General features: G+C 41.8%; 1 protein-coding gene across 1 annotated transcript in view; it reads right to left on the bottom strand.

Moving 5' to 3' along the window:
- Nucleotides 1-3886: 3886 nt before the first annotated feature.
- akt1 (v-akt murine thymoma viral oncogene homolog 1) overlaps nucleotides 3887-27627 on the bottom strand; it is a 64131-nt gene continuing 40390 nt past the window's right edge. Inside the window, exons 7-14 of the mRNA XM_072689761.1 lie at nucleotides 26942-27007; nucleotides 24893-24961; nucleotides 24662-24787; nucleotides 21773-21901; nucleotides 10550-10764; nucleotides 8877-8964; nucleotides 7657-7759; nucleotides 3887-6487 (exon numbers count right to left, since the gene is read on the bottom strand). Of these exons, the coding sequence (XP_072545862.1) occupies nucleotides 6408-6487; nucleotides 7657-7759; nucleotides 8877-8964; nucleotides 10550-10764; nucleotides 21773-21901; nucleotides 24662-24787; nucleotides 24893-24961; nucleotides 26942-27007 (876 nt within the window). The 3' untranslated portion in view covers nucleotides 3887-6407. The remainder of the gene's footprint in view (nucleotides 6488-7656; nucleotides 7760-8876; nucleotides 8965-10549; nucleotides 10765-21772; nucleotides 21902-24661; nucleotides 24788-24892; nucleotides 24962-26941; nucleotides 27008-27627) is intronic.

Raw genomic sequence — 27627 nt, forward strand, 5'->3', positions numbered from 1 at the left:
GTAATTGAATCGATCTTCTCCTAAACTACTTTTCCCTCCCAGCTCACCGTCCTGGAAGCTACAAGTTGGTGACGTAAACACTCAACACACAGACAACGCAAGGCAGGCACTTAGCCAGCTAGCACTAGATACCTGTCCGACAGCTGGAAAATACACAAAAAAAACTCTCTCTATATATTAATATATTTAATAATATTTTTATTCTGGCCCATATTTATTAACCGGCTAAATATGATGGAAATCTAAACGTGTTGACAGTAGACGTTTCTTCTTGACGTTGCTTCTTGGCTGAGAGGCGATGAGAAGAGGAAGAGGGGCGTTAAAATCATGGCGGTCGGTTTAGCAGTTATAGTTACTGAAAGATGAGAAAGTTCAGTCGCAGATTATGTCTTTATGAATGTGAAAGATTTTGGCCACGTTTTACTGCTGCCTTTCCATTTTCCTCCACTAGGCGGGGGTCGTCCTGCACCCGGCCGTACTGCTAGCTACCCCTGTTGGTCTTCAATGCCAACGTTGTGTTTGCTTGTGAAGTTGTAAACATGAGACCAGATTCAGATAAAAAAAAAAATCTAAGAATATTTAGTTGTTTTTTTTTTAATATAAATTCTTCAATTTTCTATTAAGAAAAACTGTTCTTAAAAGTCTAAATATTTCTTAACCCTACTGTAGCCTCACACTGGTCTTGGACTTTAAGGGCTGGTTTCCCAGTACATGATTACACCTAATCCCAGACTTCCTGAATTCCAGAATTGCTTATAATGGAAAATCACCATTCAGAGTGCTAGGAAGTCCAAGACTAGCCTTAATCCCTCACTGCATGACTATACTATGCTTGAGACTGTTAATCTGCATGTCTTGATGGCACATATTCTGCCATATTCTCTTGATTCACTATTGTTTTCTTGTTTTTTTTTCTCCTTTACTTTTTATTGTTATTATCATCCGGTGTCGACCAGAGGAGGATGAGTTCCTCTCCAGGCTTCTTCCTCTCGATCTGAGGGAATTTTTTTCTTTCCACAGTTGCCACAGGGTTGCTTAAAAGAGGCTTGGACTTAGATCTCTGTAAAGCTGATTTTTGACAACATTCTTTGTAAAAAGCCTATATCAATAAATCTGAATTGAATTGGATCCCTTAAAAGTTAAAAGGGCCTCTAAAATGATCAGTTTAATGATCTAGGGAATTACTAGCATTAATGTCTAATTTAACAGGATTAAAATGGTAGGTTCTTAAAAATACTGTAAAAAAGTACTGGCTTTCCGACATCCCAATACAGCCATTTATTACAGAAGTTTTATTAATTTGGTTTTCCTCCATTTTTGTTATCCTGCATTGATTTAAGTGATTTTGTTTTAAAGCAGTAAAAAAACGGAATAAAGACTGTTACAAACAGCTACATATACAAAATTTTTAAAAGTTTTATACAGCACTTAAGTACAATTTTAATGGATTTTTTAAATTACAACTTTTACTACTTAGGTAAAATTTGTGTTTTTGTTGAGGCGTCTCAATATACTGGAGAAAATAATAACATCCACCCTAAATTATCCATCTCAAACTGCTTGTAGGTAGATACAGTGGGGGGGATACATAGTCAGTCACCAATTGTGCAAGTTCTCCCACTTAAAAAAATGAGAGAGGCCTGTAATTGACATCATAGGTAGACCTCAACTATGAGAGACAACATGAGAATTCTGAAAATCACATTGTCTGATTTTTAAAGAATTTATTTGCAAATAATGGTGGAAAATAAGTATTTGGTCACCTACAAACAAGCAAGATTTCTGGCTGTCACAGACCTGTAACTTCTTTAAGAGGCTTCTCTGTCCTCCACTCATTACCTGTATTAATGGCACCTGTTTGAACTCGTTAACAGTATAAAAGACACCTGCCCACAACCTCAAACAGTCACACTCCACTATGATGAAGACCAAAGAGCTGTCGAAGGACACCAGAAACAAAATTGTAGACCTGCACCAGGCTGGGAAGACTGAATCTGCAATAGGCCAGCAGCTTGGTGTGAAGAAATCTACTGTGGGAGCAATAATCAGAAAATGGAAGACCTACAAGACCACTGCTAATCTCCCTCAATCAGGGGCTCCACGCAAGATCTCAGCCCGTGGGGTTAAAATGATCACAAGAACAGTGAGCAGAAATCCCAGAACCACACGGGGGCTCCTAGTGAATGACCTGCAGAAAGCTGAGACTAATGTTACAAAGGCTACCGCCAGTAACACACTACGCCGCCAGGGACTCAGATCTTGCAGTGCCAGACATGTTCCCCTGCTTAAGCCAGTACATATCCGGGCGCGTCTGAAGTTTGCTAGAGAGCATTTGGATGTCTTATGGTCAGATGAAACCAAAGTAGAACTGTTTGGTACAAACACAACTCGTTGTGTTTTGAGGAGAGTGAATGCTTGTTGCAGCCAAAGAACACCATACCAACTGTGAAGCATGGGGGTGGCAACATCATGCTTTGGGGCGGTTTCTCTGCAAAGGGACTAGGACGACTGGTCCGTGTACATGAAAGAATGAATGGGACCATGTATTGTGAGATTTTGAGTGCAAACCTCCTTCCATCAGCAAGGGCATTGAAGATAAAACGTGGCTGGGTCTTTCAGCATGACAATGATCCCAAGCACACTGCCAGGGCAACAAAGGAGTGGCTTCGTAAGAAGCATTTCAAGGTCCTGGAGTGGCCTAGCCAGTCTCCAGATCTCAACCCCATAGAAAACATTTGGAGGGAGTTGAAAGTCTGTGTTGCCCGCCGACAGCCCCAAAACACCACTGCTCTAGAGGAGATCTGCATGGAGGAATGGGCCAACATACCAGCAACGGTGTGTGCCAACCTTGTGAAGACTTACAGAAAACGTTTGACCTTTGTCATTGCCAACAAAGGATATATAACAAAGTACTGAGATGAATTTTTGTTATTGACCAAATACTTATTTTCCACCATTATTTGCAAATAAATTCTTTAAAAATCAGACAATGTGATTTTCTGATTTTTTTCTCATAGTTGAGGTCTACCTATGATGTCAATTACAGGCCTCTCTCATCTTTTTAAGTGGGAGAACTTGCACAATTGGTGACTGACTAAATACTTTTTTTCCTTCACTGTATGTAGCAGATATGATGAAAACAGATGGAGCAATGGTTCCATTTTTTCCATTATGGCCAGAAAGGTGTAGTTTCTTAACTGATTCTTTTGCTAGAAACAGTAGTAACAATACTTGTGTACTCTATTAGACTTTAGACAAACCTAAAAAATAGAGCTATGTTAGGCTCCATAAATCTTTCACACTAGCTTACATGTTCTCTGTCCAGGCCCTGACAGCTTCACTGCAATAAACAGCATTAACCCATTAACCTGTTTTTCAAGAAACTGAAGGCCACAAGCATCTTTAAATAAATAAAAAAAAGCCTTTTCTCATTTAACATGAAGGATTGAGGATTCCATCTCGTTCTTCCAGAGTGTTCAGATGGGAAAATGCTACCACACCCAGCTAGGTGTTGCATAATGCAGGTTTCAGCATCAGCAGTTCATTTAACTGCAAATGAGAAACGAAAAGGCTGGGCCGTCACTGATGTCCTCAATCGCTGGTATTTCGGGCAGTTTCAGATAATAAAAATTTGAACACAATATAAAACAGAATGAGGCGAGCGGTTGCTCCTGTGCCACCACAATCCAGCTACGAGGCTTTATAATAAGCACCCGTCCCACAAACCACGGGATCTGTCTTCAGCTTGGGGGAGTGCCGTAAGCAGCCCTCACCTGGGACAAAAAGACTGTAGTCAGGTTACTTCGGCAGCCAGGACCATAATCCATCATTGCTATTAGCCCAGAAATCCAGCATGCCTCGAAATAATCCACCATACACATTTTTTTTTTTAGCCAAACCTTTTATTTGCTCAATTCCACAGAAAAAAATAAAAATCAAAAATCAAAACCATGAATAACAGATGTGTGTACAAAGGTTGTATTATTCGTTTACTAAAGCTTGTCTTTAGTTTGAGAGTTGAGGAAAGATATATATATATATTTATACAAAAAAAAGCAAAATATCTCTGCATTTCAAAAAGATAAGAGGACAGCATGAGAAAGCGTATGCATACGGAACAATCAGGCCTTAAAGAAACAATAAGTAGATTTTTTTTAAAAGTAGAAAATGATATATAGGCTACATGGTAAAGTGTGGAATGTTATAAAGTGAAGGCCGTGAGCCACAGTGACGCTGTTACTGTCTACAGTGGTCGGGTCTCATATTCGAATGTCATGGTAAGGCATATATATATATATATGAACAGCAGTGAGCCAAATAATATTGCGACTTGAAAGACTAAACGGAAAAAGTTACTTATTGCTCCTTTAATCTGGAGAGAGAAGATACAAAAATTAAGGTATTAGGGTACAAAAGTGAAGCGGGAAAAGCCTTTACATTCATTTACGCATGTTGACAACGTTCGCATGGTGATTACTACGTGAGATTTGAACACTGATCAGAGTAATGCACTTTAAAAAAGTCTGACAATTTAAAAAAAAAAAAAAAAAAGTCATTTTCAAAACATGTTCATGACGCCTAGTTTCCTAACAGATTCTAGTATCTGTACAAAGACTTTACTCATTCCAGTATCTGTACAAGGGCTGCACTGGATTGTATTCAAACTGCTCAAAAAACAATTGTATGGTATTTACACCTTCCATCGGTTTAACGGAGAGAAATGCTGGTTCGTATCAACAATAAAGGAGCAGCAGGTAAAAATGTTTTTTTTTTTTTTTTTTTTTTTTTTAAACGATTAGGAAGTCTTTGTAAATCAGATTCAACCTGCGAACTGTCCACGTTAGCTAACGTATGGCCAGGGTTCGCTGTTTCGAGCAAATGATACCTTCAAATGCCTCGAGCTGGCGAATCTAACGAAAATCTGGATCATGTAGGCTCAAATGCTTCTAGCTACAGCACCATTATTTGTCGGATCTTACGTGCAGCTCCTCTACAGTGTAAAAAAAAAAATGCCGTCAATGAACGTCAATGTACAAACGCAACAGTATCTGAGGCAGGAAAGTGCATGTCTCTCCTGCAGAGTCATAGAATCTCCTAGTCATTGCTGGTTTTTAATATATAAATAACAAACAAATCCAGGTTAAAAAAAAAGAAAAAGAGGCAAAGAAGAGAAGAAGCATTGCAAAGGCTGGTTCTGCCACCAGGCTTCCTTGGACTAATTTTGTAAGAATGTTGTTGAAGTAGTTCTAGTTGTAGTACCTCACTGAGGCTGTGCAACGTGCACTGGGAGAAACGCACCCAATACAGAAAACTAACCAGTCCAAAAAAACAGAAGAAGCAAGGAGTAAGAGAGAGCGAGGATGGAGGAGGAGGAGGAAGAGTACCCAAACGTCGTGATTAATACAGGGCTATAGGGGCTGGGGAACAAATACTTTCAAAAACGTTAACGTTCAAGTCCTGGATGGTTCGATGTCTCTGTGCCTAATAATAGGAATCTGAAATCTTGGAGAACTGAACCGAAAGTCCATTCGGCCTCGTTGCAACTGAACTACACTACTAAAAATATTGATGTACTTTTATCTGCCACAATATTGCACATTCAGTACAAGTGATTACAAATGCAGGGGTAAACGTAGCCTAAAAGCACTTGGGACAAAGCTGTTTGAGTCAATGTATCTAAAAGCCACGCAGGCTACACCAGGTCCTCCTCTGTTGAAATGTTAAATGATTAAATTACACTTTATTCCAAGACATTTTCTTCAGTCTTTTCCTGAAGTGGATAAAAATGTCAAAAATGTCGGTTGGCCCAAATGATTGGTGTTGTTTTTCAACATTAGGAAATGTTCTAGGTTATTTGGCATTACATTAGTTGCTGTAACCTAAATAGGTTCAGGAAGTGCTCTAAAACCTATGACCTCGGTGTCAGGTAGTTTTCTTTTTTAATAGTTTTTTTGTTCTTTTGTAGAGAATGTGGTGTAGTGTTCTCTCTCACATCCTCCAAAAAAAATAATAAAAGGTCACTGAAAGGCCACAGAAGCAACACAAGTCTGCAGTAAAGGTTTTTTTTTCTTTTGAATACTAGTGAACAAAATTGAGAAATGCTTGTGCTCTGACAGAATCGGATCAATACATGTAAGACAAACCGAAAAACAGTGGAAAAGCCCACAGTCAGAACGCGTGCAGTCCAGCAGGATGTTGCTGAAGGCTGCCCTTATTCAGATGCCCATTTTTATTTGTATTTTTCGTTTTGTGTTCATCTTTTCTTTATGAAGGTGAAGTTCAGCTGTCGGCAGGGGGGGGGGGTGACTTGTCCTAGGTCAGTGGTGCAAAAGAGCAACGGCTACCCAAAGTGCCCAGCAGGGGGTGCTGGAATCGGTGGCACAGAGGCAAGAATGGAGGAAGGTCATCTAGCAGGTCCCACTGGCGGAGTAGGAAAACTTAGGGAAGTGGGGTCTCCTCTCGCTGTCAAAAGGCTCCATGCTTTCATCTGTAAGAGAGGCAGAGAAAGAGAGGGTGAGACAGAGACCAAATATGAACAATGCCAGTAAATTCGTGAAATTATTAGAAATGCTGTTCGGTCACAATGAAAAAAAAAAAATTTTTTAGCACATAGGCTTATTTATATGCAAATGTTTTTTTGTTTTTTTTTTAATAGTATCCTATGATAATCTTGTATATACTTCTGTGAGTGAACACTGTTATAGTATTAGTGCTAGTTAATTCATTAATTAGCACATTTAATTCATAATTCAGTGACTGATAAAAATCACATGAACCTGAGCATGAAAACTGACATATATATATATATACACACACACACACACATACACACATACACACATACACATACATATACACACACATGTTCCAACCAATGACTTCATAGAGTTTTAGGCCTGAACAAGAAACATGCAAGGACGCATAGCAGACGCTTCTCATTTCATAACACAACTCAAGCTACACTCTGAGCGCTGCCACAACTGGGTTTTCCAGTCAACCGACACAATAACATAAGAACATACAGCAGGACTGTGCATTTGCAAAACGTTGGCCGGGCATTGGCACTTGCACTGGCCTTATGCAAACGTTGTGGTGCCTATGGTCAAATTCCACATCCAGAAGAAAAATAAGAAAAATTTAAACCCATAATAGAGCATGTTCAACGGTACATGGCAAATTTTTATATTTTTCTCCAATGTTAAATCCAGCTAATAAAGGCAATATTGTATTATTTTGGTTTGCTTTCTGTAGTTCTGGTATCCAGCATAGGTTCAGTTATTACTTCTCCTAGACAGTAGAAACAGTTACTCCAACAAAAGCAGGATCACCATCAATACACTCGTTTTTGAAGAAACAATGAATGAGCAGGGGTCCCAGAAGGTTTGTCCATATAACGTATATTCCCACAATTCCTGCTCCGAACGTCCCTCACCCAAATTGAACTTCCGTCATTCGATTAGGACATCAATCCTAAAACCTTTCCTTTCCCACATACTCGTAAAAGAGCAGATATATCCAAAAATAAGACTCTTCAATAATGATCTATTGAAGAGCAGGAACGGACAACTAACACAATGAAAGACAGCGTGCACACTGTTATGAGCTGGCAATGCCTTTACACTCTTTACACTGTTATACTGTTGAGATGTGCAGTACCTTCTCCAGGTGGTGTGATGGTGATGGTCTGTGCAGTGAACTCCTCATCAAAATACCTTGTGTCTGTTTCTGAGGTAACCTGGGGCTTAAAAGGAGGGATCAGCTAAGAGAAGAAAGAGAGAGAGTGTCTGTTAGCATTCAGTACATTTACGGCATTTACCAGATGCTCTTATCCAGAGTAACTTACAAAGTGCATCACTTTTTTCACTACTCTACTAAACACAAGTCAATACAGAGACCATAAAACTCTACTCTTCGCCCAAGTACTCTTGGAAGAGGTGGGCCTTCGGTCTGTGACATTCGGCACCCAGGGGAAGTTCGATCCACCACTTCGGTGCCAGGACAGACAAAAAGTCTGTAGGCTTGTCTTCCATGGATCTTAAAGGATGGCGAGTCAAGCTGAGCCGTACTTGAAGCTCCAAAGGTTCTTGTTACAGATCGGCTTTTGACCATTGCCATTAAGTACAGAGGGGCTGGTCCATTCTGGGCTTTGTAGGCCAGCGTCAGGGTTTTATCTCTAAAATCTAATGAAGCTCAGCCACAGTTTTTGCAGAAATTGCATACAACAAATGGAACATAGGCATTGTCACCTTACCCTCACCCCTTTTACCTCCCTTTACCTTCTTTCACACTTAACTCCTTCTCCTCACCTCAGTGTACTTAAAACCTGAAGGTCTATGCATTCTTTGAACTGGATCAGACTGCTGGCAGATTGCTGATCAGCTAAGCTGAGCCAGTGTATCCAGCCACCTGACTCCTGTATGCTAAATTCCTAATGTTGCTTGTCCTCTGCTACTGGAAAACTCAGCTTTCATATTGCACTGCAGAGACACTTACTTTGTTGACACAAACACTGGCAGCTGTTGACTGCTCTGGCTAAAATACAGGGAGGGGAGGCAGAAGCTAACTTTAAACAGGGGATTAGCTTAGAACTAACCCTTATTTACAGTGTGGGCTGCAGCTGAGGGTGTGATCACATCCAATCTGTGTGGGTGTGTACAGATTTCTGGAAGAGTTTCATTGCTATCATGCTAGGGCAGCAGTCTAGGAGGTACCATACTGTAATCCACTTTGATACAAGGTCAACTCCACGGTGATCCCCAGGATCTTCATTATGATACACTCATTTTTATTCATTTGAAAAATATGTTGCACATTCCCTTCTACCTACAAGATGATGTGCTGGAATAATCTGTGGTGACGAAGTGAGTGATGTTTACCTTTTTCTCGTAAACATCTTGCCACACGATTCCAGCAAAAAACTTGTGCTGCATGATCTCTTTTGCGTCATCCGGACCACCTCCTAACCTAAGAGACCCAAAACACAAACAAGCATTTAAGGGACAGTCACAAACAGTGACAGAGTTAAAAGTTAGTTATTCAACAAGCAGCACTGCTGGTATTTTCATCAATCAGGAGATTTTATGTGCCAAAAAGAATGAGGAAAATCAGTAAACGTTTGTGTTGGATGAGTAAGTTTTACAAAACCAACAAATAACCAGACCTGGGGATGGTGATGAGGATCATCAGCTTCTACTCAAGACATTTTCTACACTTTGAGTGATGTACCAACATCAACATCATTAGTATTAGTTCGGAAAACTGATTTACAATGTCCAACTGGTGCGTTGATATCCTTATCTGTTCTTTCTTCTCGTTTCAGGCATTAGTTAGCTCATCCTGATACAAAATCACCTTGTCTGTCTGAGAAACTGCAGCCTGCAACACTGAGCAGTAAATTTCTACATTTAAGATCACGCTCTCCGTCATTATGCTGAAGACAAAACATTTTAAATTTAAAATGTTTTTTTTTTGGTAAATTGATGTGACTAGATCAAAGTTACTTGTTCATATTAAGCATAATTCATTGGGTCACAGCATTTAAAGGACTTGAAATGATGTAATTCTTATTTCGAAAACTTTGATCGCGGTGTATCAGAGGCTGGGACAATTTCTATGAACCAGTAATATCACTGTTTCTCTTCACAATGCAACACAATAGGGATCCACAACATTTAGCCAGGAGACCTGGCTATTTTTTGAGTCAATAAAGCTGTGAAAGACACAACAACAGAATGATGCCACATCACTACCAATGACCGATGATCAGCCTGACCGATAACAAAAGCCATTTTTTTATTATCAGAGCGGCACTTGGACTTGCTTTATTGCCAATCAAAGTGGTTTTTGATACTTGCGTAGATTTCTAGCACAACTACAAACAACAAAAACACACTTCTGTTGTCTGGAAAGTAAAGTTGAGAAACCACTGTTTTGCAATCTATACTGTCCAAAGTTGCATTCTTGTAAACATTGCATTTATGGTAAATAAATATTATCAGTTATCGAAGTCATTAATAACTACTCAGTATCAGCCCTAAAACAGGTCAGTCAACGTATAGTCACTACACTCATTCTAGTAAATTCACTAAAATCAACGAAATTTCAAGAACAATGACATAAAGACTGCGACTGTACACCAAAATGTAATCTGTCTCAAGGTTCTAGCAAGTGAGGCCAAGAAGCTAGTGGAGCTAGATCTGCTTACCTTGATTTTTCAATGCTCCATAAAAATGTGTTATTAACAGCTTAGCAGACTGATGGTCACTAAAAACCAATTACGGAGAAGCTCATGCTTCCATATAAAAAATACAATTTGCCTATTTTAACAGTTGGACTGTATTCATACAATAAATATGTGCCAAGCTTTTAGGCTTTTCACAATACAAAAAATATTTTTGGCATGTTTAAAAAGGGAGTGCATAGTAAAGACCTCAAAGAATTACACACAGAATTTTGCACAAGAGAAAAGAGTGAAGTGATACATGTACTGTCCAAAACTGACAGGGATGACACTACATCCCTGACAGCAAAGATAGAAGAAGCTACTGACCGCTGTTTGGGGTCTTTCTTGAGCAGGCCGGAGAGGAGGGACTTGCCCTCAGGAGCGAGTGTCCGAGGGAAACGGATGTCCTCCATGAGGATGAGCTCGAACAAACGCTCGTGGTCCTGGTTGTAAAAAGGCAGGCGGCCGCACATCATCTCGTACATCACCACTCCCAGTCCCCACCAATCTACAGCACGGCCGTAATCATTGTCCTCCAGTACCTGTAACACAGAAACATGGGTGTTCAACATTTAGAACGTTTCAACGTTCAGACGTTTACAACTACTCTTCAAGCGCATAATGCCCCACTAGTGTACTTTGTTCGTATTACTGGCTGTAGCTAGAATAGAGTCCTATTAGGTATTTACTCTGTTCTATAAGTCTTTCAGCATAATCAGAAGATGACCACTACCAGCTGCTGTCCTCAGCTCTGTACTTCTGTTCCAGGGTGCACCACTAGGGGGCACTGCAATACATCAAAAACATCATCAGGCCACATCAGTCTACAATTCACACAAATAGTGTCACAAATAGTCCGACATTATTTTGCTACTGACATCACTACAACCTACAGCCCGAATATGGTAGTACACACGTCTACCCCTGTATATGCACTAACACTTCTGGAGACCGTGTGTGTGCAGATGCCGATGCATATAACTTTACAGAATCCACCTGGCCTCGCATCATGGAGAAATACTATAATTATGCTACACAAACGAGCCAATGTAGCGTTACTTGGTGTAGTATGGTGAACTGATCCAGCTGGGAAATCGAACCCTAGTCTGCCACAGCAAAGGCAGTGTTGTTACCCACTGCACTACACAAACCAAAGACTGGTTTCAATTGTAGATCTGCCTGATGGCAATAAAGTGTTGCTATGCAGTTGTTATGGTATTTCAGGTGTGTTAAGTGGTTGATAAGCAATATTGCTTGTTCTTAGGTAGGAGCTATAGCAGTGGCTAAGGCATTTCAAGTGGTTTCTAAAGGGTGCTAAGGGGCTGCTATGGTGGTGTTAATGTGTTTCTTAGTGGTTGCGCTGGTATTTCAGGGAGGATGCAAAGTTGTTCCAGAGTGTGGTGGTTGCTGTGGTGTCTGTGGTTGCTAGGATGTTGCCAAGCGGTTGCCACAGCATCCTATATAGTTGGTTGGGTGTTACTAGTGTATTTGTAGCATTGTCACATAAGAACTTTTGGTCTCCATCAATCCTATGTTGCTACCGGACACCTTATGTCCAATCAAAAAGCTTTACATGAGCCTGAATCGCACAATCAGAACCAACAAAATGGAGTTGGAACAGTGTTGATATCTTAAAAATTGCAAAATATATATATATATATATCTGGAAATCGGATTTCTCTGATTAACTTTTACAATGCTGTAGGAGGTTCACCTTTAAAGAACTAAACAGGTTGGTCAGACATTCTCTTAGCACGGAGTACAACATACACAGGTAGCACGAGTTCAATAACGAAAATGAATGTTTAAAGGGAAAAGCCTCCTTAACAACACCTCTACGTTGGATTTACATACAACTGAAGTACATTCAGATAGCAAATGTAACCCTATTCCATCAGATACACACAGTACAGAGCCTTGACAGGGCTTCAAAAAGTCCATTTGTCCTTAACGGATACACACATGCTTCCTTAAAAACATGAGCAGACAACATCGGCATGTTAAAACCATGCTTACGGTGAAGCAATACATCAGAAAACAGGAAAGGATTTTTTTTTCTTTCTTTTTTTTTTTTTAATAAATTGGAACAGCATCTCTGAAGGGAGCACGTAGTCAGTGCATCCATTACATCATAGTCACACCAGGCTCATTTACAGAGATATACTTCTTGCAGTCAGCCTATAAATGTATTTTGATTTGGCGAGGGAGGCCCCTGTTCCAGTTCTCAGGGAGCTTGCGGCCAGGCAGGACTCCCACCTGGCATCAGGGGCTGGAGATAGTGTTTCCCTCTGGAGCCCAGAATATTTTATCAGCAGGGACTCTGCCTGCAGAGATCAAGCACTGATTATGAGAGACGAGTTTAGGTCTAGCCTGGCCAGGCTGGCCAGGTTGAGTAAGACCGAGCTCAGTCAGGCTGGCTGGACAGAACTGGGGAGAGTCTGACTGCGCCGTTTGGTCTTAGCAAGGCTGGTTAGTTGGGCCATATTAAAGTATGGCGACCCACTCAACTGTTGTAAAAGATAACTGCTCACCAATTCAGCAGTGGTGCAGTAGACTCACTGCTGAGAGATACCGATCTGAATAATAGGAATTTTGATGTCTATTAATGTATTTTACACAACCACAACCACAGTGCAGATTAGAAAAAGTCAGTAAACGTCTGTGAAATTACCTTACCAAACACTAACGGGTAAAATGTGTTTGAGATTAGAAGTGTGAGGTTCACAGGTGCTTTGCCCATTAAATAAAGGCACAAAAAGACCCTGTTTGCACCTGGTCACTAGTGATCTGAATTGTAGTGGTTGGTGTGGCGCAACAGATAACACCACTAGCTGTCAGTGAATTACCACACCATGTGGGAGACTGGGGTTCGATTCCCAGTCTGGGTGGCTATGCTGCGCTACACCAATAAGAGTCCTTGGGCAAGACTCCTAACACTACATTGGCCCACATCTGTAATACGTGTGACCTTGTAAGTCGCTCTGGATAAGAGCGTCGGCTAAATGCCATAAATGTAAATGTAAATGTAGCCACCTGCATTTCCACTCCAGGTAGTCGGAAAATATAGGACGAAATATGCAAATTTGTTAATAATTGCGAGGCAGTTTTTACTGGTGATTTGGGTGTGCTGGGAGGGGTGTTGGTTGTGGAATTTGTCTCAGAGAGATGGATGTGTTTACACTGCTGTAACATGGCTCAAATGCGTCCCAGACCACCTCCTGAAGTGGTTTCTGTGATCAGATTTGTATCCGTTTTAAGAGTTTTAGGTGTGTTTACACTTGCATTTTTGTGTGGCTTGGCTATTTCCAGATATTATCCTGACACGCATGACGTGACCAGGTGTAAACAAGGTCAAACTCTGGTTACTGACCAATCTGTTCTACTCAAAAAAATACTACATTTCCTGGAAGTCATTAACACAGAATTTCACTTACTTTTTCTAGCAGTCACTGTGAATATTTGGGTTTGTCTATAATTGTGACTTTGATTAGTAATCAATGCAGACGTTTTTCTCGCAACAGTTTGCTCTTAAGTAAATTTTACCTGCTGCTGCCCCCCCCTCCCCCAACATTAAAATTGGGTTATTGTGCTGCACTGTGGCTCCTAAAAAGAACTGTGCAATAGACTGCCTTCGTCCACTTCAAGACACAACACAATCCACTGGCCTTTCATTATAGACATTTGACAATACAAAAGGAAGGAAGAAACTGGGTGAAGTGGGATATCAGACTTCAGTGGCTGGTGTCATGTACTGCTATAATGGACTAGAGCTCAGTATAGCAGTAAGTCTGAGGTAAATCTAAGAAAAGAAGCACACATTGGGGAGAAAACAAAGAGAGCTTTGAGGTATTGAAGGTTAAGGGAGGTAAACTTGCAAACTACACCCCGAATACGTTCGAAGATAGCCGGCTAAGTATTACATATCATGCTGGTCTTTAACAAGAGAGGACGGGGTCATATATGCATCAACAAAGCAAAACCATGTGTCCTGAAGTATGTGGATGAGTCCGGGTATCTATGCAAAAGCGTGTGTGGGGATTTGCATGTGTGCATGTGTGTGAAACATTCATGAGAGTGAACTGGGTGTATATGGGTACAGTACAATGGAGGTATAGGGGTACAGTAAGAGTGTTTGTGTATGGGTAGCACAGCATGCATATGCCTGTGTGTGTATGTGTGTGTGTGTGTGTGGAATCCCTGCACAGCGCTGCCTGGTTGAGTGAGCAGGGCAACCTGAACACTATGCTCTCTGAGGGGGAGACTATGTGGTCAGTGGTAAGGTGAAGCCGGCGCGCTGCTTGGATTACTGGCTGCTCTCTATTTCCAGCGCTGCTGTCGTGTGACTCACAGAACGAGAGAGAGAGGGAGCGAGAGAGAGAGAGACAGCTGGGCCTGCAGCTGCCCCCTTATATGTAGAAGAGCGACACAGCTGTGGAGCTGCCAGGAGCCCAGGAGCCAAAGCTCAGCCCTCACCCACGTAAGCATGAGCCTGACTGGGCTTACATGGTTACACCGGCCCCCAGGGCCCGAGGCAAAGAGAGAGTGAGAGAGCGAGAGAGGGGCAAAAAGAGATTGTGACCATTGGGACTTGCAGACCTGGTTACTCCGAGAGGACAGGCTGTGCTCTCGCTGTGACCTCTGAGTGGTAAAGACAGAGCTACACAGCCTAACAAGTCAGTCAAATACTGCTCTCGGGAACGAAGAGCGGACTGATCATACAGGCAGCAAGAGGCAGCATCTTAAGAGATAGCAAATCCATTCATGAGCAAAGAGATACATAACAAACAGCAAACAATTGTATTGTTTCTACCTTATATGGTAATAATGTAACTTGTAAAAGGTAGCGAGAGTCAGGATGAGAGAACGAAAGAGAAGAAAGTCATTGTGAAAGTCAGGGTGACAGACAGAGAGAAAGAAAAGAACGAGTCAAAAGATTCACAAAGTGAGACCCTGAAAAAAAAAAAAAAAGGAAAATGAAGAGAGCAAAACGAACCACTGAGAAAGAGGAAGAAAGAGCAGAGAGAGCCACTGAGGAAAAAAAAGCCAGCAAGTCAAGTGAGCGAGAGGCAGTCAGAAGGTGAGTCAGTGGGGTTTTGAGTGGCTCAGCGGTCGCATGTTCGAATCCCAAGCCATGTCACTTTGCCATCAGCAGCCAGAGTCAGAAAGAGCACAACTGGCCGTGCTCTCTCTAGGGTAGATGGTGCTCTCTCCCCCTACCACTTTTAAAACGCTGTTGGCCGGGCACAGGGGTCCGTTAGCGGCACAGCTGAGGACCCAATGCTTTCCTCCGAGCATATCAGCTGCCCAGTGATGCCGCATCGGCAGAAGTTCGTAAAAAGGCGGTAACTGGCTTCACATTTATCCAAGGGGAAATGCATTAGGTCTTTACACTCCTAGTGTCGGAAGCACTGCTAGATCTGGGGGGGGGGGGCTATGAACGGATGGATTAATCGGCAGTACCAAACTGTGTGAGTCCATTAGGAGTCAGTGCGAGTCAAACACAGATTCTCAGCACCTCCATTTTATGGAAGACCACTCAACTTTTCTCCTTATGCAATCAAGACTTCCATCTTTCTTTTCCTGTATGTAAGCAAGTAAGAAACGTACACCCATCTTTTCTAAATCGACTTCAACCGAGACAACAAACATCTCTGAGTGTATCATCTGTACTGGCCATTTCTCCCTCTTCCCTGGTCCCTCTGTCTCTCTCTTTCTCTAGGCCGGTGGAATATTCCCAGACGTAACAGCATTCCAGAGCTCCACTCACAAACAACAAGGTCATTGTTTACAGCGGAACAACCTGTAACACTGCCTGGACGGCCCTCTGTAGAGGCCACCCCGTCTCCATGGCAACGGCCCCTGAAGTCTCCAGCGGCGGGGCCGCGTTGTCATGTCAACAACAGAGGGGGGCGGGGGTGCATACCGACGTCAAGAGAAAAAGGGGGCAGAGGGGGTGCAGGTGACCCGGATGCGTGGTCCAATTCAGGTGGAGGGTGTCCGGTTAGCTCTGGGGCTTATAAGCTGTTGAGTCAATTCGAACAAACATGGGTGTCCAATTCTGGTCCTGCACAGCCAGAGAAACCCACCACCCTCCCACCCCCAAAAACACCCACCCACATTTATTACACCTAAACTTAAAATCAGGTACATCACATCAGCTGCATATGATTAGAATATGATCATTTGAGAGGATATTGGATAAACCGGTCTTATTTAAACTACAGAAATGAGCTGTGTCTGAAACAGTCTAGCTTTGACAAAATAGGACACAACGATACGTTAAACAAAAAAGCAGACGTCTGTTGGTTGGACATGGCTTCACCCCCTGGGGTTGAGACACCTTTGGCTGCAATTACAGCTGCAAGTCTTCTGAGATATGGCTCAATCAGCATTGCACATCTGGATCTTCATATTTTTGGCCACTCTTCTTGGCAATATTGCCCAAATGTAGTCATATGGGGACAGCAGGTGAAAAGCAATTTTCCAGCTTGGACACAGACTCCCAATCAGATTAAGGTCTGGGTTCTGACTGGGCCTTCTAAAACATTCAGGTTCTTCATTTTGAAGCACTCTAGTAAAGCTTTGGCAGTATGCTAAGGCCAAAGTCCTAATGAAAGATGAACTTTCACCCAGTCTTTGAGTGATGCCCTGTATTTCGCTCAATTCAGTTTCTGATGCTTCACCATGCCACCATGCTTCACTGTGAGGATCATGTTCTCAGCATGATGTCCAATGATTGTCCTGTGAACAGATTCTCCCAATTGAGCTGTGCGGCTGTCAGGATCCTTCAGAGTGGCTGTCCTGACTCCTACTTGATTAATGCCCACATTATCTGATCACTGACTTTTGGTGGAAGGCCTCTTTTAGGAATGGTATTTTCTGGGATGTTAACAAGAGATAATTAAACCCTTGGTGCTACTTCTCTTTAACACCACTGTGTTCTAAAGAGCCTGGGAGCTGAATGGTCAGTCAGGCTGGATTATAAAATATTAAAAATACTATAAAGCAGTCATTTTAAGTCACTACTAAACTGAATAAATCAGTCCAGAATGTCTCATTATAGAAACAGTTGCTAAAAATAAAAGTGATTTTACTTACAGTATTAATTCGCAGCACATCTTAACTAAACTGTGTGGCTGTGCCATTTAACCAAAAACAAAGATTGCATCAGTATTGGCTGATACTCAGCATTTGGAGACTCAGATCAGATGGAGGGGGCAAAATAACCTGATCAGGACATAGCTTATATCCATCGATTCAAATGAACAGGGTAATACTTATTGAGTTTACTGCTCAAACACACCTACAAAGAGTAATGAATCAGGTGAATCAGGAGAATCTGAACAGGGAATTCACCAAACTGTGCCACACGTCAGCCTTCCAGGAGCAAAGCTGGACACCACTTGCATATATATATATATATATATATATATATATATATATATATATATATATATATATATATATATATATATATAAATAAATAATAGTTAATTTATAATCAACATTTTATATATTAAATATTGTCACAACCCACATGAAGATCAATGATATGCCCCACTGAACTGATGAGTGCACACATCCTATTCAGTAATGAGGACACATCACTTTCTAGTACTATGGTGTCCTCAGTGGTAGGCCTGTCAACATAATGGCGTTACTGACTCGTCGTACAACAGACTGACATTACCTCATTAATTTTTGCCGACCTCGACATTGCCCACTGAGTTTACTTAGAATGAACGGCAACAATATTTTAGTCATTTGCTCGATTCCATAATTGCTCTCTGCTTGAGTCTGTGAGCAGACAGCGAAGTCGATCGTGCTTGAAAAGAGTGCGGTGCATGCAATGACCAATGCATCAATAATGGCGCCTTCACACACAGACAGACACACAGACAGACAGACAGACAGACAGACAGACAGACAGACAGACAGACAGACAGACAGGTGTTACTCAATGCCAACAGGTATTTTCTCCAAAGACTGCAGAATTCCAGCTTGAAAGTTAGGAAGAACCCATTAACGTGAAAACTAACCTAAAAGCTCACCTGAAACAACCATCCCATCTTTTCACGAGCTGGGATCAAAAGCTACAGTTGGAGAGGGGTCCTCCCGACGGTTAACTATTACAGATGGTTTTGTTTGAAAGTGTAAATATAAACGTGACCACACAGAATAGCGCACACTGACGGATAGCATTCGGATAGCACTCTATATAGCCAAAGAGATGCTGCCATTAAACACATGTTTGAAAAACAGCATTTAAAAACATGCAGCAAACTTTTGACAGGTAGAAAATAGGGGGAAAATGCTTCTAAACTGTTATTAATTTAAAGTTCATTGAGCTTTGAAAAGGTATAATGACATTATTATGCTACTATATCATCATTATATCAGTGGGGGGAAATGGTCTGATAATTATGACAATAACATTGTTTATCAATCATTTCTGGGACAATTTATCGGCCAGATCATCATGACCAGCCTACTCACTCTTATGTAGGGACACTCATCCCTAACTCACACTTCCACTTCTTTCTGTTGCTAGTGCTTGCTCTGCCAAAAGAAGTGCTGTCAAACACAGATGTATTGTATGGAGTAACGAGACTCATGGACAGGGAGTATGAAGTGAATCATGAATCTCTCCTGCAAGCTTCAAGACCATGTCCTCTAATTAACTCAATCTGACTCACTCCTGCTCTGCTGAACCACAACATTTACTCCCTCTATTAAGCGTCTGTGGGTGCCCAATTGTATGCCTTTGTAGGGATGTCAGCAAATATTTTGTGAGGAGCAATTACACAAATGCATCAAAAGCGCATTTATCGCTGTCACACAAAAACCTCATATCTCTAAAATGACAACTTTACAGAAGAAGAAAAACATCACCTTAACCATCAATGGGAGGCAATGTAAAATGCTTTACCTTTGTTTCTATTGGTCCAGAATGGCGAATGCAAATATTCTGTGCAACAGCGAGGATATATTATTAGTCCACTTTTATAAAATCCATATGTTTTTATTGTTTGTTCACTCAACAATAAATTATTATAAAATAATTGCACTTATTTGAGGCTTCCTTATGACCCACTCGTCCCTACGCTACAACCTACAGTTCAGATCACCAGTGTATTAACATGTAAAACTGTGATCCTGGCTATGTGCTTTACATAAGCTGGTGATAAACAACCGGGGTTTTAAAAATCAATCATTTCTTGATTTCAGAGGTTGCAAATTTTGTGTTTTGTGAAAAGGCTGGGAAAGTGGGCAGCTTTCATTTAATCCTGTGTAGTATATACATGACATGCACTGCAAGTATTAATGAATGCATTCAGCTAGTTTAAGTTGCACCTATTGCTGACACAGATGTGCAAATGCACTCACACAGCATGTCTAGTCCCTGTAGAGAAGAACTGCCAATAGAACAGGACTCTCTGGAGCAGATACACATGAACCTATTGGCACCATGGCTAATGCCAGGCATGGGCTGGAGGAGTATAAAACCCTCAGCAACCCTCACCCTTAGTAAGGAGGGTGCTCCATCCAACACTTCTGGGAAAGTTGGAGAGTTGGGGATGAGGTGGGGTGGTGATCATCCAACATCCTGTCCTCACTAACGCTCTTGTTGCTGAATTTGATCAAATCCTCACAGCAGTTCTCCAAAATTCTAGCAGAAAGTCTTCCATCCCTGGGCGGTAGAAACAGTAACTCTGACAAAAGCAGTAGAAGCCCTTGATTTAATACCCTTGATTTCAGGAGAAACAATGAATAAGCAGCGGTCCCAATACTTTTGCCCACACAGTATATGGAAATTGTAATTGAGTATTTCGAACATTATCAATTACATAATAACATACAACATATGAGCATACATATTGCACTGTTAGCCAGACTAATGCTAACCACACTATGTCCAAATGTTTGTGGACATTCCTTCTAATGAACGCATTGAGCTATTTTCAGTTGCACCCACTGCTGACCAGGATGTACAATAGTTTACACACACACAGCTTGTGTAGAACTTATATAGAAGTACTGCCAATAGAATAGTACTCTCTGGAGTAGATAACATGATATGAATAAACCCCCCCTAGCTTTGAGCTGTGGAGCAGTGGGACGGTGTTCTCTGGAATGATGGTTGCTGCTCCACTCCATCCAGTACTTTTGGGACAAGTTGGAGAGTTGGGGATGAGGTGGGGTAGCGATCAACCATCATCCTGACCTTACTAACGCTCTTGACGATGAATGCAATCAAATCCTCTCAGCAATGCATCTAACTGCATCTACCCTGTCCTGCAAAAAGCAAGAACACAATGAACGAATGAGGAGGTGTCCCAATACTTTTATCTGTATAGTGTATTAAACTATACGGAAACGGAAAGTGTCTTTCCTGAAGAAATGCAGAATGGTTGAGCAGCTTACATTAAGTGGTTCCCGCCTTCAGGCTACTGCTATACAAGGTCTAGTGTTTTTGCTAGATGATGTTGCTAAATGGTAGCTATTGCGTTACTATGAAGCTGATAGTGTCCCAAGTGGTTGTTATGGTGTTGTTAAGTGGTTACTAGATGCTATGTGTTTGTTATAATGTTGCTTATTTGTTGCTATGCAGTTGTTGTGGTTCCCTATGTAGTTGGTTGGGTTTTACTAGTGTATTGTTATCATCGTGATATAAAAAGGAGGGAGCATAAACGCTTGCAAAGCATAATTAAACCTGAGCACACAGCAAAGCATCCCTAAACTTCTGACAGGCAGCGAAGACAAGAGATCATATTTTGTTATTTAGTTGCTAAAATTAGGGAGGTGCTGTGGCAGGTCAGAGTGCAAGCACGTGGGCCAGCTGTGGGCAGGCGGTCCCTCAGTACTAGGACACAGCAGCTGGGACTGTGATGGTCAGTCCTGCTCACGCCTGGGCTGGAAGCTCATGTTTCTCCAGGCTCTGGCTAGCCCATCTCCCAGCAAATTCCAAAATGGTGGACTTAAAACAACGAGCCTGCAACTGTGTCAACACAGTCGCTCTTCTACCCGGAAACATTCCTCAGACTGGAGGTGGATACACACACACACACACACACACACACACACACACACAATAGCCTATCACGTTGCTGTCAAAGTGCCATACCTGCACGCAATGGCGAGCGCCACACCCCAACATTCCAGCCCTCTCTACTTGCCCTCTGCATCTACAGGCGGCGAGTCTCCGCCTCAGCCTTTCTGGCGGGGTAAATCATTAACTCTTAATGAGACAAGAACACAAAAGCTCCGCTACTCTCCCACGCAACGTGTGATTCCAAAAAAAGCCTTTCATGTTCACAATCACCCGCAGCGGCCAATGTTTCAAAAAAGAAAACCATGCAATGAGACCCAGTCTGCTATTCCGATTGGTGCCATGTGCTTCTATTTAGAGGAAAAAAATCATTTCTCTTTAAATAAACTTTGCCAATTTTGCCTGCTTTCTCATGAAACAGAAAGGATGTGACCGTCTCATCTGCATAAATCTGTGAAACAGATGCGTGCGAGTGTGTATGTGTGTGTGAGTGCCGTTACCTCAGGAGCCAGATACTCTGGAGTTCCACAGAAGGTCTTCATGGTGGCCCCGTCCTTTATGCCCTCCTTACAAAGCCCAAAGTCTGTGATCTTTATGTGGCCATCTTTGTCCAGCATCAGATTTTCCAACTGAGGGGGCCCGAAAGAGAAAAGAAAGACAGACATATGAGATAAAGAGACATTCTATCTATGAAAAGGACTGACCGTTTGGACTTGGATATCACCAGTACTTCTTCAACTTACAGCTGCATAATTAATTAATTAATTAATTAATTAATTAATAAGAACACCAGACCAATTTACCAGAGCCTGTAAACATGCTGTTGTATTCAGACAATAACTACAGAGCCAGCATGTAAACAAGTGGCTGATTAGATGCTTGCCCATTATGCCATTATCTTTTTTTACTGACTGAATTTTACCAGTTGTATTTTTTTTATCATATTATTTTATGAACAGCTTACTATGCAAATATGAATTCATGTTTGTAAATTAATACAAAGATACAAAAAAAAAAGACCTCAGGTTCAGATTGGTTAAATTTAACATTCAGCAACTGACCATATTGTTGCTTGCAGCCTCACCTTCTAACAGATTAACCCCAGATGCTGTGAAAATCATTTTAGCATATTTATTTAGCACATTTATTTAGAGTTGAATAATAAAAGCGCTGTCTACAGTGTTGCTTGTACGCACAATGTTCCAGCATGTTTGTAAACCTTATTTCTAAAGCCATGGGTACACTATAGGACTTTTAAAGAGGTAGCAGATTAGAAAATTACTGAGTCTCTCACACATCCGGGTATCAAGCAAAAAATCATCCGTCGTGCAGGAAATGACTAGGGATCATACACTACATGGCTTTAACCTGTTGCTGGACCCAAGTGAACATGCCCCAAAATACGTGTGAGGAGGTGCAGATTTACGCGTGAGACTAATGCAGATTTGCGATGAACCCAAATTGATAGAAACGTGATCAGCAGCTTTGGGCTGAGGTTGTGAGTAGGAAGACGAAGTCAGCATGGTCTGTACAGACTGTAGAGGGAGTTGGAGGTGAGCAGCACAGCACATTTTGGAGGCTATGCTGTTTACGAGGCAGATGTTGTCTTCTGATACGAATTTCCATTCCACCTTAAATAGTGCTGCAGTATCGGACAACGTACTAGCAGCAGAAAGTAGCTGCTGCGTCAGTTAAGGTGGAATGTAAACTTAAAATACACACACTAGCGACAGATGGGACCCATTCAGATTGAGTCGCTGACCAGTATACACCACTAGAGTCAGGTTAATAAAAAAAGTCATGTTTGACATGCACTGCTTTATCTGAATTGCGATCAGGAGGCCAAACATCAGCGTCTGCGCCCCTCAGACTCAATTCTCTCTCCAACTGTCTGCTCCGCCAGAGTCTGCCAGACTGACAATTGGCCCAGACTGTCAGTCTAGACGCATGTGAGCAAAGGTTGGGAGAGGAGCAAGTCTCTGATCATAATTCCGACCAGTTGGGAGTTTGAAATGGCCACAGGAAACTGAGGGTGCGAATGTGGTGGGTAGCATTAAAGAAAATAAATCACAGCCATTACATGTAGCACAGCTTTTAAATAAAGCAAGCACCTTTACAATGTAAACTTACACCCACTGGTCACCTCTCACATCCATGGTCCTCACACCAAAGTGTTATTTTCCCCGTTTCGTCTTCACAATTTTAGCAATAACCTGATTAAACTCAGTCTAATGGCTGTTTTGCTATCCGAGTCTTCTAGTTACACAAGAGCACAAGTTCAGTTGTGTTTTAATGTGTGTGGAAACAATGTGCAGAAATCAGTGGGACAGTGCGAGACACTCTGTCCTTTCCTAACCTGTTAGCCTTTAAAAGTGGTGTATCCAAGGTTTAACCCTTATCTGAAGATCTTACACCCTGCAGAAGATCACCACATCTTGTGAATTTCAAACTCTAATGAGACCTTTTTCTAATCTCGATGCTTTGTTTAATTTAGCTTTGTTACACACAGTATGCTCCAGCAGACTGGGTTTCGTTTAAGCTGACAGTGAGAAAGGCAGAGTATCCCTTCAAACCGAATTTGATATGACTATTCTGATTCTGCAGATAGTGATGAAGGAGCAGGGGGCACCTCTGGCCAAACATAGGTAATGAGTAAGCACTCCCAATTGTGTATGTGTATGTGTGTGTGTGTGTGTGTGTGTGTGTGTGTGTGTGTGTGTGCACGCGCGTGTTGCAGGGGTTTGATATCAGCATGTCCTCTCTCTCTCTGGGGCTGCTAAAAGTCACCTGGCAGCTGTAGCTCACACGTGGCCAGAGGCCCAGGCACACCAGTCAGCAAAACTGCCCCATCCTGCTACACTGGCACTTTCACAGCAACCTTAGCAGCCTTAGCAGCAGAAAGGGGGGGGGGGTGGAGAGAGAAATAGAAGGCGGAGGAGAAGGAGATGGAAAGGGAGAGAGAAGGAGAAAGACACAGTTAGAGACAGCAAGAAACACAGAAAGAGAGAGAGCGCTCGAGAGGGAGAGAGATATATAGCAAGAACAACAGACAGCCAGGCAGAGACAGAGAGAGAGGGAGAAGGAAAATGACAGTGATAGCAATAAGGAGAGAGAGGGAGAGAGAGTGAGAGAGGGAGGGAAAGAGGCTAAGAGAGAGACAGAATGGCAAGAAAGACAGACGAGAGGATGGGGTAGGTGGCCCTCTCTCTTGCCCTCACCGCTAGCGAACATAACAGAATTGGCAGTTAGTGTTCTCCTCAAAGTGTGTTCAGCAGTTTAAAAAGAAGTGGTTATTAGGGGTGTCTAATGTGTTCAATGTCTGTAAAAGCTCCATCATAAGCTATGCTCATTATTTTCTATTGAGTCCTTCGATTAAAGGCCGTCCTTACCTTCAGGTCCCGATACACCACGTTCCTCTCAGAGTGCAGGTAGTCCAGCGCAGACACTATTTCTGCACCATAGAATCGCGCCCGATCCTCAGAGAACACCCGGTCCCGCGACAAGTGGAAGAAAAGCTATAGGGACGAGAAGTGACGTGCGGTAAGGTATCCAATCATAGCCAAGCATTTTAAAATAGAGAACAGTTGGATTGGCCGACATGCTTTCATTGCCAGACTCACCTCTCCTCCGTTGGCGTACTCCATGACGAAGCACAAGCGATCATGCGTTTGGAATGAGTATTTCAGCCCCTGAAAATTGAGGTTTGCAAAGGCATAGATTATACATACACAGTTTATACAGTTTAGGCCTTCCACTCAAGATGAATTTACTGTTGAACTGGTGTGATGAAACTGTGATGTGTCAGCAGAAGCCCCTAACCTCAGCAGAGGGCAGTTTGCTCTCTTTTACTAAGAGTGTAAATCTCATATTTACCAATAGTTCTGAAATCAGATTGGCAACTATATGGGCAACTATAACCCATATGCAACTATAACGCCGCATTCAAAATCACTGTAAATATGTGACATTCGCACTATGAACGCCTCACAACTGCATTAAGCAATAATGTGCCTAGTCACTGAACTCCACTGTGCTGTTGATAGATGGTTGCTAGCATGGACCATCAACAGTGTCGACAGGTAAAGAAAGAACCCGGTTTCCTTTAATCTGATCATCTGAGACTGCAGGTAAAATGGCCCAAATCTGACCTATACATACCTATATACCTATATAACCTATATATTACCTATATATACCTATATAATGCAACCTATAGCCGACATTCATCCGAACAGTTCACGTCCCCAAAAGTGCAATGCTTCACGTTCATACTTCACGTTCACATACAATTCATACTTCACGTTCCAAGTTCCAGAAGGAGTTCCAGTGGCTGAGAGCTGGGCTCATCACTGAGAATGTGTTCAAGCTTGTTGAGACCTCAGTTTCTTTAAACTTCACTTTTAAGCTTTTTACTTTCCTGACACTGAAGCGACATCCTCACTATCCTGTCACTAAAAACATCCCTCACTGCTGTCTGTCGTCCACATTCCCTTTTCCTCAGCGAATGTCGAGTTGGATTGACATAAAAGTAGTACAAATTCCGTCTGGCTGTTCAGACGGAGTCGCATTGCCGTGTATTGGTTAGCCAATCGGAATGGATTTTAATACCATGTATGGAAGTGGTCCTAATGTGCGAAATAGAAAGTGTCAGATTTAATGTGTTTTTGGCTGTTCACACATCTGCGTCACATTTCAAAAGAAAAAGGATCTGGGCTACTTTTGCCTGCTGTGTAAACGTAGCCAATAAATAACTAAACTCTCATGATCTGAATGGTTTTAGTGAATCACATCTGGTGTGAAATGGGCTTTAGGCTCTGAGTGTAAGAGTTAACTGAAGAATCCACAGCACAACTGCAATATATAGAGGTATGTTACGAAACTGTGGCACACGGTTCTGCAAACATGCAATGGTTGAAATATACAATGATGGGTAACTATGAGGCTTGACGACAATACCATCCTTTAACAAACATTTCTTGGTGGAAGACCTATGTCAAATGTAAGTATTTTACCATGTTTACCATCATATTTCTGAACAATTTTATAAAAGCAATAAGCCATTTGAGGGCATATGTTATAGTAGGTGTATGAACGCATACTGTAACTTTTCTATGATGAAATCACAATAAAGCACCGCCCCTCATGACTTGTTGCTTCACAGAAAGCCTTTATTTGTTTTTGACACAATTTATAATTGATTTAAATGGTTTAAACAGACTGAGTTTGAGCTGTTCAGTTATTATTTCAACCAATATTTTTGCTTACATTAATGCCCCTAAAACTGCCCTTTTGCAAATTTCTTGAATTGCCACTGCTGCCTGGAATAATAATAATACAAAAACTTTACATTTAAATACATATTTAGTGCTCATGGATATTTGTATTTGTTTATTTCAAATCCACAGCGAAAAGAACCCATGCCATTATAACTGAGCAAATCAAACCTGAATCCAGACGCATTCTCTCCCTAGGCTGATCTACAGGAGGACAATGGCCCATTGAAGGCTGATGCTGTATACTTGTGTAGAGAGGGCTGCTCATTTCAAACTCCCCACAAGTAAACAATTGTAAGGACAGTTTCAGTCCTGTAGACTGGAGAGGAGATTGAAGAGGCAGCAGAGACGTACAAGAGAAGTGGCAGAAGCGTGTGTGTGTGCGTAGTCACTCACCGTCAAGAAGGGGTGCTTAGAATTCTGGAGCACGCGGTTTTCTGTGAGTGTGTGAGCCACTTCATCCTGAGAGACAGATCACAAAGGGTGGTAGTGTACATTGGTAATATGTGTTCAGTCTCTCTCTCTCTCTCTCTCTCTCACACACACACACACACACACACACACACACACACACACACACACACACACACACCAAGCTACTACAATGTTACAATAATGTAAAAAAAAAAAAAAAAAAAAAAAGCCTTAAAAAGGAGAGCCATCTCTCAATATTGTTAAAAAAAGGCCAAATGTCCTTTATAATTAAAATATGGTTTTCATGGGGTGTTTTTTTTTTTTTTTTTTTTACATCACTGCATGTAGAACTACAGGCTATTTACATTTCTGACCCCTTACCAAAAGAAAAAAAAAAAAAGACATTTTTGGGGGACCAAGTGGTCCAGTAGAATAAGGTGCTGTCACTATGACCAGAGGACCGCTAGTTCGAATCCTAGTCATGCTGCTAGTCATCAGCAGCCAAGGCCCGAGAGAGCACAACTGGTTTTGCTTTCTCTAGTGCAATGCTGGCCACTGCCTACCCGGCTCTGACTCTTGCCTTCCTCTGAGCGGGTTGGCTGACCTGGTCACGCTGGTGTCAGAGGAGGCGTGTTTCGATATATGGGTTGGGTAATTGGTGATCCCAC

Source organism: Salminus brasiliensis, chromosome 10 (genome assembly GCF_030463535.1).
Source record: "Salminus brasiliensis chromosome 10, fSalBra1.hap2, whole genome shotgun sequence".
Taxonomy (NCBI): Eukaryota; Metazoa; Chordata; class Actinopteri; order Characiformes; family Bryconidae; genus Salminus; species Salminus brasiliensis.